The sequence below is a fragment of the Berghia stephanieae genome, chromosome 7, assembly GCF_034508935.2.
Source record: "Berghia stephanieae isolate SIO BIC M18660-M18661 chromosome 7, UCSD_Bste_1.3, whole genome shotgun sequence".
NCBI lineage: Eukaryota > Metazoa > Mollusca > Gastropoda > Nudibranchia > Aeolidiidae > Berghia > Berghia stephanieae.
The window spans coordinates 28607979-28622906 of NC_088366.1; the positions used below are offsets into that span (position 1 = coordinate 28607979).

General features: G+C 35.9%; 1 protein-coding gene across 1 annotated transcript; it reads right to left on the reverse strand.

Annotated features, from left to right (window-relative positions):
• Positions 1-3013: 3013 nt before the first annotated feature.
• On the reverse strand, positions 3014-12893 carry LOC144976999 (synaptonemal complex protein 3-like). Its single transcript, XM_078921671.1, has 8 exons — positions 12618-12893; positions 11257-11329; positions 9167-9201; positions 7380-7497; positions 6695-6794; positions 5957-6055; positions 5077-5181; positions 3014-3162 (listed from the first exon to the last, which is right to left on the reverse strand). The coding sequence occupies exons 1-8, from the start codon at positions 12694-12696 to the stop codon at positions 3109-3111; spliced, it is 663 nt and encodes a 220-aa protein (XP_078777797.1). The 5' UTR covers positions 12697-12893; the 3' UTR covers positions 3014-3108.
• Between the last annotated feature and the right edge of the window lie 2035 nt (positions 12894-14928).

Sequence of the window (14928 nt, forward strand, 5' to 3'; positions counted from 1 at the left end):
CACAGGTATTGAGAACGTCTGCTTTGGCACTGTTCTACAGTGTGGGTGAATACTGCGCCCGTTTGGATGAGGAGTCCACCTGTAAACCGCATATTAATGAGAATAATAACAGGATGTCTCAAGTTAACTCCTACTCAGTGGCTCCCAATACTGACTGGCATTGCACCACCGGGTCTTAGACTACAAAATAGCAATCAAAGGATGCATGCAAGAATTGATGAAGCCACAGACGACAATCTTACCCCAAAAAAATTTAATAAAGAGAGCAACCTGAACAACACAGCTTACATCGAGAAGACCTTTCTACCAAACAAAAATGGAAGACTTAGAACAGAACAGCACTGGAGACAAATGTGGAACAGAGAAACACATAGAGGCAGCATTACAAAAGACCCCACTGCAGAAAATATGTACAAATGTGAACTCTAGAACAGAAATATATGCCTCAAGACTATGACACAATTCTTAAGACAGAGGAAGATTTCTCAAACTGGGTTAATGAAATACATTTGGATGTTTAGCCATATGCTACTACTACACTCCAGCAAGGTTTCCTCAAATTCCTCGGGACATGCAAAAAAGTTCGATGAAAGCATGTCTTACTATAACGACTTGTTAGGGGCACTGTGGCTCAGTGGTATGGTCTTTATTTCATACTCAAAAGATACCTAGTTCGAATATCCAAGGTGTCATGTGGCCTTCAGCAAGCCTCCTCTCCCTAGCTCAATTTGCGGCGCTGCAGCTGACACCTGGGTTATTCCAGTGCTCCTTTGGAATAGACCCTACGACAATTTCCAATTGAGGATAAACAAGAGGAGCTTAAGTATTTATTCACTTTATTGATATGTTGAGGGGGATAGCTTTATACATGACATGTTAAAAAGGGTTAGTGTGTGTGTGTGTGGGGGGGGGGGGGGGGTAGTAATACAACATTCATTTTTTTACCGTTGTAGTAAACCATTAGTCATTAGCAAATCATGATCTGTAGCATTGAAATTAGAACGATTAACGAAGAGATAAGAAAAAGCAGAGAGGCATCGGTTATGCAAAACGGCGATGGAGTGTGTGAGTGGCAGTGTGTGTCCACGTGAGCATCATACTGTATATACACCTGCAGTGTAGATAGATACACACATATGTAACTGTCAGTGTCACAGTAAATCATCAGTGGTCGAAATCACTGAACGTATTGAACAACGTACCCTTTTAATTAAATAATGATTGTTTACGTTGGCTGGGTGACATTATTTCCAGGAAACCATGTTCGAGGTTAAAATTAATTTGATGAAGGAATGTAATGATAACAAAGAATAATAATGAAAAACTTTGGGACGTTCGAATGAATTCCAGAAAACCGTCTGCTGAGGAAACCGTACTCCAGTGTATATGGATTGCATATAGACTGCAAATCGTGATTCCTAACATTCCCCGTTGTTGTGGTGGTTGGTTTTTGTTTTTAAGGGTTTTACGGCGCTTGCAACACATTTGGGTTATATCAGCGCCAGTAAAAAGGAAGAAAATTGGATAGTCAAAAGTTCTAGAATTACAATTAAAGCACCCAAGAAAAAGTAAGACAAAGGGGAACTGATAACAAATAGGATCAGGTGTAGATTCCAAGAGCATACCACCAATGTACTTAGTTTGAAACCACCTACAAGTCTCATCCAGACACAAGCACAAAATCCAACAAAGAGGATCACACTCAAATGCTTACATTATACATTCAAAATAAAAATAATAATACATAACAGAGAGATGATTTACAAGGAAAAAAATATCATCTCCCAAAACAATAACTATGCATTTGACTGTTTCCCTCCCAGCTAGGATTCCGGCCAGTGTCAGGACAAAACCAAGTAATCTCATTCCGAGACAAAGACAGAAAGCATGTTGGAAAACAGATATAAGGGGATAGAAGACACAGTATGTACCTCCCTGCCCGCTATGGGAGGTCAGGATCCCCACCCAGGTGGTGGTTGGAATTCCCCTTGGGATAAGCATGGTTAGCTCACCTGGGCCTGTTGTTCCTACATCGGTCTTGCTGTTTCTTATAACTTATACTTCTCTTCCCCTGTATCATCTAAAGTATTCGCTGGATTCTAGCACAACAAATTCTAGTAGCCTCGCAATATGGCATGCTGGAGCGTAGTGATTAAATTTTTTTCTACATATGTCGTAATATCTACACCCTAGGTACATACAGCACACAGTCTCAAAAAAAAACCCAATTGGTTATATTTAATAAGGGGTTGTAACAATTTTTAATAAGTCAAGCAACTCAGTCACAAATCAGCTGGACATGTAGACATCATCAAAGCATTAATAATATGAATGAGTGAATTTGATTGGGATGGGTTGGATATGAGGAGATATGCTCATTGCAAGTCTGTACCGGCAGTTTGTGGTCACATGTCATCACAAGAGAAGAGGTCATGTTGGGGTAATGTGTGGTGTGAGGGACGTACTTATCAAAGGTGCCTTTGATTGTGTGTGTGTGTGTGTGTGTGTGTGTGTGTCTGCATTTCCTTGAAACTAACAATGGACAGTGTCGCCTTCTTCCTTTAAAAAAAAATTAAGAACTAGTTGGCCCCAATTCCCCCATTTCTTTGTCTTATTGTCATTCTTTCCCCTTATAAATCAAAGAGAGAAAAAAAAAACATTTTAAAACAAATCAAAAAATATATTTTTAACAGTAAAAACAAATCAGAATTGAGTCATGCTCCCAAACAAGCGGTATCGATGATTTGGGAAGCAAGGCAGGAATTAATACTTGATGAGGGTATGAATTAGTTACCCTCCATGAGCATAGGATTCCAGCAGACTTTTTTGCTTCTCCCGGCAGAGAGCATGCTACAATCCAGCAAGTTCAGCGAGATTGTCCTTCCAATGTGGTTTTGTGTAATGGTATGTTCTTTTTTAGTATTCTGTTCGTTGCTTCATACAATTTTTAAAGTCTAGTAAATTGCTCATAACACAGCATTAGTTACTTAAATAAGTGAACAACAATTTATGATCACAATGATAGCTAAAAAACTTTATTAAATTAAATGAAAATCCCAAAATATACCTGGGTTCATGTTAAAAGAAACATTAATGGAAAGATAATTTTTAGAAAAACATGGATTGCAGTGACTTTTTCACGTTGACCATATCTTGTTGTTGCTGTGGAGGAAATGGAAGGAGAAAATAGGATTTAATTACAGAATTAATAAGAAAACCTAAACAACTAAAACTTGAATCGATCGTGTATGAGAGAGAGAGAGAGAGAGAGAGAGAGAGAGAGAGAGAGAGAGAGAGAGAGAGAAGAGAGAGAGAGAGAGAGAGAGAGAGAGAGAGAGAGAGAGAGAGAGAGAGAGAGAGAGAGAGAGAGAGGAGGGAGAGAGAGAGAGAGAGAGAGAGAGAGAAGAGAGAGAAAGAGAGAGAGAGAGAGAGAGAGAGAAGGAGAGAGAGAGAGAGAGAGAGAGAGAGAGAGAGAGAGAGAGAGAGAGAGAGAATTTTGTTTGTTTTGAAGGGTTTTACGGCGCTGTATCACATTAAGGTCATTTCAGTGCAGTGAAAAGGAAAAAAATGGGATAGTCTATTTACAATTCAAGCAGCCAACAAAAAGTTTGACAAAGGAGAATGGTACAAATAGGGAACAGATGTAGATTCCAAGAGCATACTGTCATTGTACTTAGTTTGAGTCACCTAAAAGTTTCATCCAGACACAAGCACAGGGTCTCACTAAGAGGAGCACACTCAAATGCGTACATTATTATTCAAAACAACATATACAATACATAACAGAGAGATGATTTACAAGAGTCAAGGACTCAAGCCAGGGCTAGGACAAAACCAAGCAATCCCATTCCAAGACAAAGACAGAAAGCAACTTGGAAAACATAGAGAGAGATAGAGAAAGGAATGCTGGTATACATGAAAGAAATAAAAGAGAACAGGTCCATACTGATGTTATGCATTTAGGTAAAATTAAACCTCTGTTTAACATCTGTCCTCCAGATGAAACCAACCAATGCACAAAATTATGTGTAACCTTAAACGTTTATAGTCTGATTTCTATCTTTTAATGATATCTAATCACTTAACCCTCGGTTCTAAATCAATATCAAAGAGTGGAGTGAAGTGCACTCCACTGATTTTATACGATAGAAGGAAAGAGAGGACAGAGTGATTAGTTGTTGGATATATATATATATATATATATATATATATATATATATATTTGTAATCAGTGTGAAATTTCAACACATCAAAACTCTGAAGGATGTATGTTTGTATTGTGACTGAGTAAAATTTGTTTCACTTCCTCGGTTCCTATTCAAAATGGCGTCATAAATCTTAAGAATCAAATAAAATTTTTATATGGCCGTTGGAAAATCAACCAAAATCAAAAAAATCTTGACGTCTTGCATCAGGATAAAAATGTTAACGAACTGGCTAATTTTCATAGCAGATAATAGTCTGGTTTCCCTGAAGTCCACACACACACACAGACTTGCTCTTTCTTTTTTTAAAAATATAGATGAATTGTTCATACTCAAGAATGAAAATTGATCATCATGCAAATTTCCAATGCTCTCTGACACTATTAGAGATATAGGTACACTGTCCAAAGAAGATGTTGAATTTATTTTGAGATCTTTTGATAATCACATTTCGGTTTATCCCAAATTGTCTGTTATGTAATTACAGACATAATTACAATTTAATGTGCCGAGAAACAGAGTTTATAAAATTAAACGGCTGAAAATCTGGCTAATGAAAAACTATTGATTTGTAAGTCGGGTATCAATATCTGAAACCACCATTAAAAATCTAATTATCAGAAGTGCTGTCTTTACATGAACACTCCTGTATTGAAAATAAATAAGAGATGTAATCTTTATCTGAAATCAATACCTAAGCGATGTTTATTAAATAGAAAATAATAATATCCGTTATTCATACTAAGGGAAGCAACTAATAAATGAGAAGTATAATTTTGTGATTCTTTCCCGATAATTTCCCTTACTTCTCCATACAAAAGAGAAATTACACACAACCATTTCACTCAGAATTATTAATACTATCACTTACTGTAATCATGAGAATTTTTTTCTGCAAAAGCAACATTTCTGATTTGAGTTCTGACTGGATTGCTGACTGTTGACTCTTGTGGTTATTCTCCAAATCATCAAGACCCTGAAACAAAGAAAATGTTGTTGACTGCTTTAAGTTTTGCCTGTTGTTTGTGCTGAAGGGTTTTCTAATTCTCACACCACTTTTCATTGTCCCGTAAAATGAAGAGGTTAGGATTGCCAAAATATTTTAGATGTAGATCATTCGCATTTCCAAGGCTCTGAGTGTCAGTTTTGCGAGGACAGTAAAAAAGATGGCAGATTTTTAAAAAACAAACTTGCAACATCCGTTGGTAAATATGTGCTCAGTTAAAAAGAGGGCAAATGGGACATGCTCAAGAAATAAATTAGAAATAGATGTCAGCAGCAAAATGCCCAAGGTTTTATGTTATCGACCTTATGTTATACACTCTTAATGTTTATACTACAAGCTTGCAAATCTACAAATTGCATGTGGATATACTTTTGAAAGGGTGTACTCCTTTAGAGAGTAATCAAAAGACTGAGGTGTTTGCAAATGATGTCTGCTTAAGGTTTCTATAGCACGCAATGGAAAAGTCTCCGATTTCATTTAGTCGTGTCATAATTATTTTAGATTTTTATTAGTTTCCTGCAAATTGAAGAAACCCATCCACCCAAATGTTGTCCTTTGAATATGAATTATTCCAAAGCTTGGTGTGAAATGATATATCATTTATTTTGTTCTCTTTCTAGGGTGGAGAGTAATGGGAAATTTACCCGCTGGCAAAATTACCACTCTATCGTAACAGGAGCTGAAAACAAATATTGCATGATCTTTGTTCCAAAACTACCATGGTGTCAAAAAATAATTTTCTCACTTTCAAAAACTGTTCACTGCATTGTCGGACAGCTTTCAATCTCTGACTCTGAACTATTCTGGCCTGCTGGAATAACTTCTGTTGCTGTTTAAATAAAGCCTGAAATAAAACATTTTATGCATTATTCCTGAAAGTATTACACAATATGAACAAGTCTTCAATCAAGTAGAAACAAATAATACTTCACAACAGAGAAACAAACATGAATAAATAACAAAACAAATAATTATCAAGATGACGACGGTGGTGATAATGATCATGATACTACGGGGGTAATGATGATGATGATTCTGCTGCTGCTGCTGCTGCTGATGATGATGATGATGATGATAATAATGATGGTGGTGGTGATGCTGCTGCGGATGGTAATAATGGTGACGATGATTGCGATGATGATGATGATGATGATGATAATAATAATAATAATAATAATAATAATAATGAGATAAATAAATGAATAATAATAAATGAAAAAATAAATAAGGCACTTTATGGGAGTGCATGACACAAACCTTGATAATTAGGTAAATATAATTTATTAATTAAGATTGTCACTGCCATCGTCATCATCATCACCATCATTATTTTTAAAAAATCATTATTACATTGCTTTTAATGATTATATTTTCATCATCATCATTAATGCTCTTATTGTTGTCACTGCTATAACTAGTTATAACTTGGACAATTAAAAACATATCTTCAAACAATATATTCATTATGTCACCAGCAACTTACGTTTAATTTTTCCTCTTCCTCTCTCGTTTTTTCAATGTCCGTCTCCCACTGCTGAAAAACTGAATGAATTTGCTTGCCATATTCTTCCTGTAATTTTATTCTGTGAAACAAACAAAAGCAAAGAACTTAAATCCTATACTTTAATAAGAATGTAAAGTAAGCCACCTTGATTCTAGATTAAGTGTAATAAGCTTTAATAATAATAGAGTACATTCATATTGCGCTAACATCTCATGCAATATAAGCTTTGGGTGCTATAGAGACTAACCTGATGAGTGTTTAGTGTTTGGTCTTGGAGTTTGGTCATGTGCCTCGTAGCTACATCGGTTAGGGGAGAATTGAGAGACCAGAAGTGTGTGAAGTGGTGGGAGCACTAATCCCATACCAGGCCAGACACGATATTATAGCATTAAACATCATGCCAACCCCTCCCCCCCCCCCAATGTAACTAATCTCATTATACTGTTCCAACTGGAGAAATAACATACATTATCAATACTGGAGTGTAATTGTAAGATGATTCTTTTGTATTCAGTATGGCAGTATGAATGACTCATTTTTGACAAAATCTGTATTTATGGCTTTTTTATAGTTTTAAAAAAAAGTCTGGGAGAGCCATTAATCAATGTGAAAGAGTTCAGAAATGAAATAAAGCTACAAATCAAAATTTTAAAAATTTAAATACCTTGCTTGCTGTTGCATTTTCCAGATTTCCTCTATTTTCTTGTTATTTGATTTCATTGAAGTCTGTGTAAGCTGCTCCAGTCTTTTTCTTTTGAATTCATGGGTTTTAGCAATGTCAGCTGTCAAAAAGAAAAAAAAAATTATTTCATTTCCATTCTCATATGGTAAATTTTCATTAATTTTAATCTGATAATAAAATGAATAATGTTTGAAATTCAACCTATGCACAAATGATGCAGTGATCTCAGCTTTCTAAAAACATAATAAGATACTGAAGAATTGGTTAGCAAAAAAGCAATTATCAAAATTTTTAAATTCAAACCAATAATAATTGCAACAAAAAGACGTCCTGAAAGACATATATGTTATGATTGAGGTTTTTTAGTTGTTTTTTTTTTTTCGGGGGGGGGGGGGGGGTAATTTTTTTACACTTCAAAGTTTGGAGAAATGAATTATCTTTTTATTCTACACTTTTTAACAGAGCATTCTAAGAATCGACTAATATAGTCACTTTACACAGATGCAGAAGTACCTCACCATAGGCAGTGATGAATAAGAGTGCAAGTACAAATAGGATACCTGACAAACCAGACTGTACTGTATGAAATGGAAATAACTTGATTCCGTATATAAAATGCTGAGTGTACCACAATGAGCATGAATTGAGGGTAATGCTGAGCAAATAAATGAAGCATATTAAGCATCGTGAATTAATAAATAAATATCAATATTTATTTCATACTTTTAAAACCATTTTTTAAAGTTCACATCTTTGCATGAGCGATTTACTTCATCTGGACAGAAAAACAGCTATCACCCATATCATATATACCTGTTAAAATTTATAGTTTATAAACAGCAATTGCCTGTGTTGCCCTGAATTATAACTAAACAGACTATCAACCAATGCAATGTGTTTTTAAACCTGATCACTGCCTAATCTATTCCATTTTTTCGTCCTGACCAACTGATAGAAAGAGGTTCAGCCACTTGCCCTTTTGTTGTGTCAAAATCATGACAAATCATTGAGATCAACACATTATATTACACACATGGGAAATATGAACAGTTTACAATTTTTCTGGAACTGCATTGTGATAACAAGTTATAACAAGTCCTATACTCAATCAATCTATTACTGTTGGTGTACATTCAACAAAAAGAAAAGTAAGTGAAAAGTTATGGTTCTTTCCTGAATTGATAGTCTGCGGTGCATCTTTGAAAGTCTCAATTTTGCTCACAAGCTTGATACCAGTAAGTAGGGTGTTCTATTCGCTGAATGTTTTAAGAGAAAAAATCATAAAGACAACTGTCTATATAAGATCGAGGAATAATCATGTTTTCATTCGATATTAGTCTACTGTTATGTTAATGGATTTATGACCCATTTATTCTTTGTACAATTTTATCTCGTACTTCATGAAACCAACCAAATGGTTTCATTTCCGTAACTTACTCTTATTAGTCATGCATGATCCATTATTACTGCCTTAATCAATGTCCCGAAATCTGATCCATAAATAGATATTTTTAAAAATAGTAACAATGTTGTCCACAGACACAAAAACATGGTTAATGTTAACAGTGTTATCAAAAAATGTTTAGTGCAGATGATAGGAGATTTTTTCTTCTTTTCTTGGTTGTTCATATCTTTGAAGTTTCATTAACCCTCAATCTTCCCTTTCACTTGTATCAAATACGTTTCAGCTCATACTGACATCTGATTGTTTAAAAAATTATTTCAAACCATGCAAGCAAATTATTTATATCTACAAGACAAGCACTCACCTCCAAAACCTTCCAACATTTTATGCATCTCTGAGCTACAATAAAAATTAAAATATAAGTTTTAATTTTTTTTTTAATATCAAGTTTCATAAAAAGTATAAATGACAAAAAATAAATACATACAAGAAAAAAGAAACACATAAAGGTTTAAATATTTTAAATGGTCAATATTGAAACCATGACAGTATTGAGATTAATTTAAGAGACAAATTGGGAAATAGCAGAAGTGCACATAATTATCTGAAAGAGGCTCAATATAACACATTGTCGCACAAAGCAGAAGATGAACAAGAGAAAAATTATCTATATATAAAATTTTTTTTTTTTTTAAAAGACACCTTTTGGGGTAGGAACCTTGGAAAGCATTGCGTTAGTATAGATATGAACAATATCGTAAATAAAGGTCACAGCTTATAAATATATTATATTACTAAATTCAACATGTCAAAATTAATGCCACTATGATCCACAGTTAGGGGGCAGCATGGTTCAGCAGTATTGTCTTTGCTTCCTACCCAGAGGTTACAGATTCAATTCCTTGCTGCACTGTGTAGCCTTGAGCAAGTCACTCTCTATAGCTCAATTTGCAGCACTTTACTGCAGCTGACACCTGATCTTCGATTGCTGACACCATTGTAAGAGACTCTAAAGACACATTTTGTTTTGAGAGTGAACAAAGTGAATTTTATTTATCCTCTGCAGTTGGATGCCAGGCCAGAAACTCCACAAACAAGTACCAAACAAACCAGCTCTTACAGTGAATCCAATTATTACTGCTGATTTAGCTAAATGAATGTGGTTACATTTTTCAAAGACTGATTTCTGTTTTTAAAATTTCAAGTTTCAGCTCAAAATTTTTTACCAAAGCCTGCAAACTGCTTGTTTTGTTTGGTTTTTTTTTTTTTTTTTTTTTTAAATTTTGTTGGGGTATTTTAAACTTATAATCAACACATTTTTGGAAATCCTACATTTTAAATTTCAAGTTTGTGTGGTAAAAGGATTATAGGGACATACAAACTCTAGGTCCCAATAAAAAGTCTTTGCATCTCCATAATGATTTAAAGCCATGATTTTCTAATCCAACAAGTGGGGGTGGCTAACCACTGTGCCATCAGCTCACTCAGATAAATGTTACAAACCGTAAAAATTTGATTAAATTGTAATTTAAATTACGCTTAGAGTTGTCTTTTTCAAAGATCATCTTGACAAGTTTTCTACTCTCACTTTTGTTCTTGGGTGGAATCTTTTGTCCTCCCATAATGGTCACTTGCTGTGCCTTCTATCCTCTTATATCTATTTTCAAATTCCTTTCTATCTTTGTCAAGGATTTTTGGTTTTGTCCTAGTCCTGACCAGAGCCTTTGGCTGGGAATGAAACAGTCAAATATATTGTTACAGTTTTCGGAGATGATATCTTTTTCTTTCTAAATCATCTCTGTTATAATAATAATAATAATAATAATAATAATAATAATAATAATAATAATAATAATAATAATAATAATAATAATAGTAATGTAATTTATTTATATAGTCTGACCCATACAATATAGCTCTGGGTGCACAATATACATAGCATGCGATATATATCATGAAAAAAAAAATCACTCTATCATATTAGTATCAACAACATTTAAAAGATGAGAATACGGAATTATAAAAAATGTAAAAAATTTGGGTAATAAATATGTTCTAAGTTATGTACTATTATCTTTGCTATCTTTGAATACAGTCATAAAGATTTGTAAGCATTTGAGTGTAAACCTCCGTGTGGGATCTGGTACTGGATGAGACTTTCAGGTGATCTCAAACTAAGTACACTGATACTGATAGAGTGCTCTTTGAATCTACATCTGTTCCCTATTTGAACTAATTTCCTTTGTCTTACTGTTTTGGCTGCTTTTAAATTTAAATCCCAATTTTTAAAAATTATATCATTTTCTTCCAGTTTACAATCACTAATATGATCTAAATGTGTCACAAGCGCCTCATAATCCTTAAAAAGCAAATAATCAATCACTTCAACTCCATCTAAATTACTTGACTGTTCGAGTATATTCTTGACTGGTCGAGTATATTTATATTCCTTACCTAAAATCAACTTTTTCATTTCCATCTTCAGCAGGTCGTTTCTTTCCAACGAGAAGCGGTTCATCATAATCATCTGTCATTTTTTTAAAAAATCAACAATAATAAATTTTTAAAATAAAAACATTCCCTTTATTCATCCCCTAGGGGAAATGTGCCTTACTTAGGGTCTATTCCAAGGGAAGACTGGAATAACCCAGATGTCATCGACACAGCACAGCAGGTAGTCGATCTCAGTACCTTTGGGTATGAAGCAAACACTATACAACTGAGCCATGCTTCCCCAAAAAACGAGAAATGTGTTGTCATTCTCAACCTCATCCAATACCATAATCTTGTCGACTCACTGTTGTTGAATTTTGAAACCATCTCCCTCCTTTACATGCAGTTTTTTCGTACTGCTTTGTCGGCTTGTTTAAGAAGTCATCTCCAGGACCTATAGGTTCCTAGTTTAAGTTCTAATTGGTGCAAAGTTGAGTCCTTGGTAAAGTCTCTTTACTCACAGCCCCTCATCTGACTCCGGTGTAAACAGGCTGGTGTCAGGGTTGTCTCAGTCGAAAAAGAATTGTAATGGTGGCTTACTGATGTCTAGTTTTGTCCTATAATTTAAGTGTTGCTGATGGCTTGGGATCCTTAGTAATGTGCTTTGAGAACATTTAGTGGATATTGTACTGTGCAAAAACTCAAGTGTTTGGAGTCTTTTTTTTTTTTTTTTTGTTTCCCATTGCACAGGAAGTTCAATTCCATTCCAGTCCACTCATTGACTTTGTCTTATTGATTCTATTGTCTGACTCTTTTCTTCAGGAAGCATTTCGAAAGCTCCTACATCCCCAGTATTCTTGTTCTTAGTAGGGGGTTTGGGAGGGGGAGACTTTTTTTTCAGTTTTCCCCCTCCCAAACCCCCTACTAGATAGAACATTATAAAAAAACAAGAATACTGGGGATGTAGGAGCTTTCGGAAGGCCTCCCTAATAGAATAATAATAATAATAGCTATCTAGACGTCTAACGTTTATATTACGCCAAATCTCAATAAGCTCTCAAACAACATTGTCAACAACAATAATCCACCTCCATGACCCCATGCCTCTCTCTCTCTCTCTCATAGGTACTCCTAATCATACTCATACCATTTCAACTTAATTTTTACAAGAGCTATGAGGTTGATACCAATACCTGATCCAACAGAATGAATGACAGTTGATCTCATACAACTCTATTATAAATAATTATGAGTGGGAGGGGAGGGGAGGGGTTGGGTTGTGTGTGTGTGTGTGTTTAATCGTTACCTTCTTATTCCCTAGTTTCAACTCTTGACAAACTCAAAATCGACTGTTTCATTGAATATTGAACTTGAACTCTTACCTTCATGGATAGGACTTGACCCTCCGCTAAACTCTCCGTCTCTTTTGAATGGTTTATCAGTTTTCGTTTTCTTGGGCATTCTAAACTCTTTCAGTATCTGGACTTTCCAGAAGGAGCAACTAATAAATATAAAATGGAGAAAAGCCAAACTTGATAAACAAATTGATTGTCAAGATGAATGACTTAGGCGCCAAAATTACATTCAAAAGCCAAAAGCGGAAGGCAGAAATGAGAGAAAGGAAATCTGAAATCTGTCAACTGTCAGCTAGTGTTGGGTTATTTGATCGCTTTTACTCGATCGACGACCGAGCGCCAAGCCACGAGTCAGTGCTCGATCTCAATGCCGGAAGAGCGAGTTAGTAAAACGATCACTCGATCGTAAAACGATCAAGCGGGTTGTGAGCTTGAGACGATCTTGACACGTGAGACGAGCTTGAGACGATCAGGATTCGAGCGAGCGGAGGGGTAACGAGTGTTTCGAATCATTTCAAATTCAAACGATCACAGTTTGCCATCCGATACCAATCGCCAATGTTTGCACACGGTAGTCTGTGGTTCTTCCACAGCCCTCACTCCTTGTCAGATGTTAGTGTGTCTGGGTGGCAGTGGCAGGGAAATTCGTATAGGTGTATCACGCGTGTGTGACAAGACTTCATTAAACCTACTAAAGTTTGACTATCACACACACACACACACACACACACACATACACACACACACACACACTAAGGCTATTTCTATGACACACACGCATCCCTCTATCAATGAACACTCCTACAGTAGTGCGGCTATGTGGTCTAGTCATGACGTAACTATAGGTAGTACTCTAGTCGACCATGGCTCTCGTGCATTATAATGGTCTAGTGGTATGACACCCGCTTTGGGATCGGAAAGTCCTGGGTTCGAGCCTCGCGCTCGGTGCATAGTTGAGTCTTTGGACAAGGCTCTTTACTCACATTCTCTCACCGTACTCAGGTGTAAAATGAGTACCTGGCCGTTAACAGCGTTGTCTTTGTCTGAAAAATTGTAATATCGCCTAACAGGCGGCATGTCCCGTCCTACATATTAAATGTTGCTGTTGACCGGGGACCCCTTTACAAAGCGCTTTGATCACATTTAGTGGATATTGTAAAGCTCAATTTTTTAAAGTAAAACATTAGCTTTGAATATGGAATGTTTCAATTTTAGATGCCTGTGTATTCTTTGTTAGTTCCCATCATCATCATCATCATCATCATCATCATCATCATCATCATCATCATCATCATCATCATCATCATCATCATCATCATCAGGGGCAGCGGTACGGTCTTTGGTTGGCACCCGAAAGGTACCGAGTTCGATCACCCGCCGCTGAGTGGTCTTGAGCAAGTCACCTTGCCCTAACTAAATTTGCGGCGCTGCACTGCGGCTATCGCTTGGGTTATTCCAGTCTTCCCTTAGAATAGACCCGAAAGACGAATCTCCCCTATGGGATGAATAAAGGGAATTATGTTTAATTTATTTATCATCACCATCATATCAGCGGGATCATCATCATCACCACCACCACCACCACCCTAATAATAATGGATAAAATAAATATCAACACATTTCAATGTAATAATCAATCTAAAATCAATCAGTGCTCCTAAAAGACCCTTTGATTTCTTTGTCTAATTCGTTCCATACTTTTGGAGTCCCGACAAAGAAAGATTTTCAGCTAACTATAGTTTATATATGGGAATATTAATCAGTCGTTTATATTGGAATCGGAGTTGTCTAGCAGGTGTATTAGTTCAAAGCGCATTTCCAAGGATTTACCATGCTCAATGAACTTCACAATATTTTATTTAATTTATTCCTCCGGCACGCCATATCGACCATACATCCATTTCGTACAGTAGGTACCGATCGCTGTTTGGAGTCTTTTTGTATTAAAGCTCTTTACAATACCCGTCATTGCTTATAAGATAAGAATACATTCACACCTGAGTCAAGTGCCTGACACACGGACTTAACGTCTGGATCACAATTTTCAACAATCACTGTCACTCATCCGGCCATTGACAAGGCTTGAATTTGTGACAAGAGACACCGTACCACTGAGCGACCGAACAAATAATCACCATCTGCGCCATCGTCATCATCATCATTATCATCATCCTCATCACAGCCGTAACAGCCAGCAAAACCACAATCATCATCTTCGGGTCCGGTTATCCGTGTGGGGGGTGGGGGTGGAACCTGCTAAAGTATTTCATTTTTTAAACAGAAACACGATAATCATCATCATCATCATCATCGTCATCCATTGTCGTCGGCATCGTTA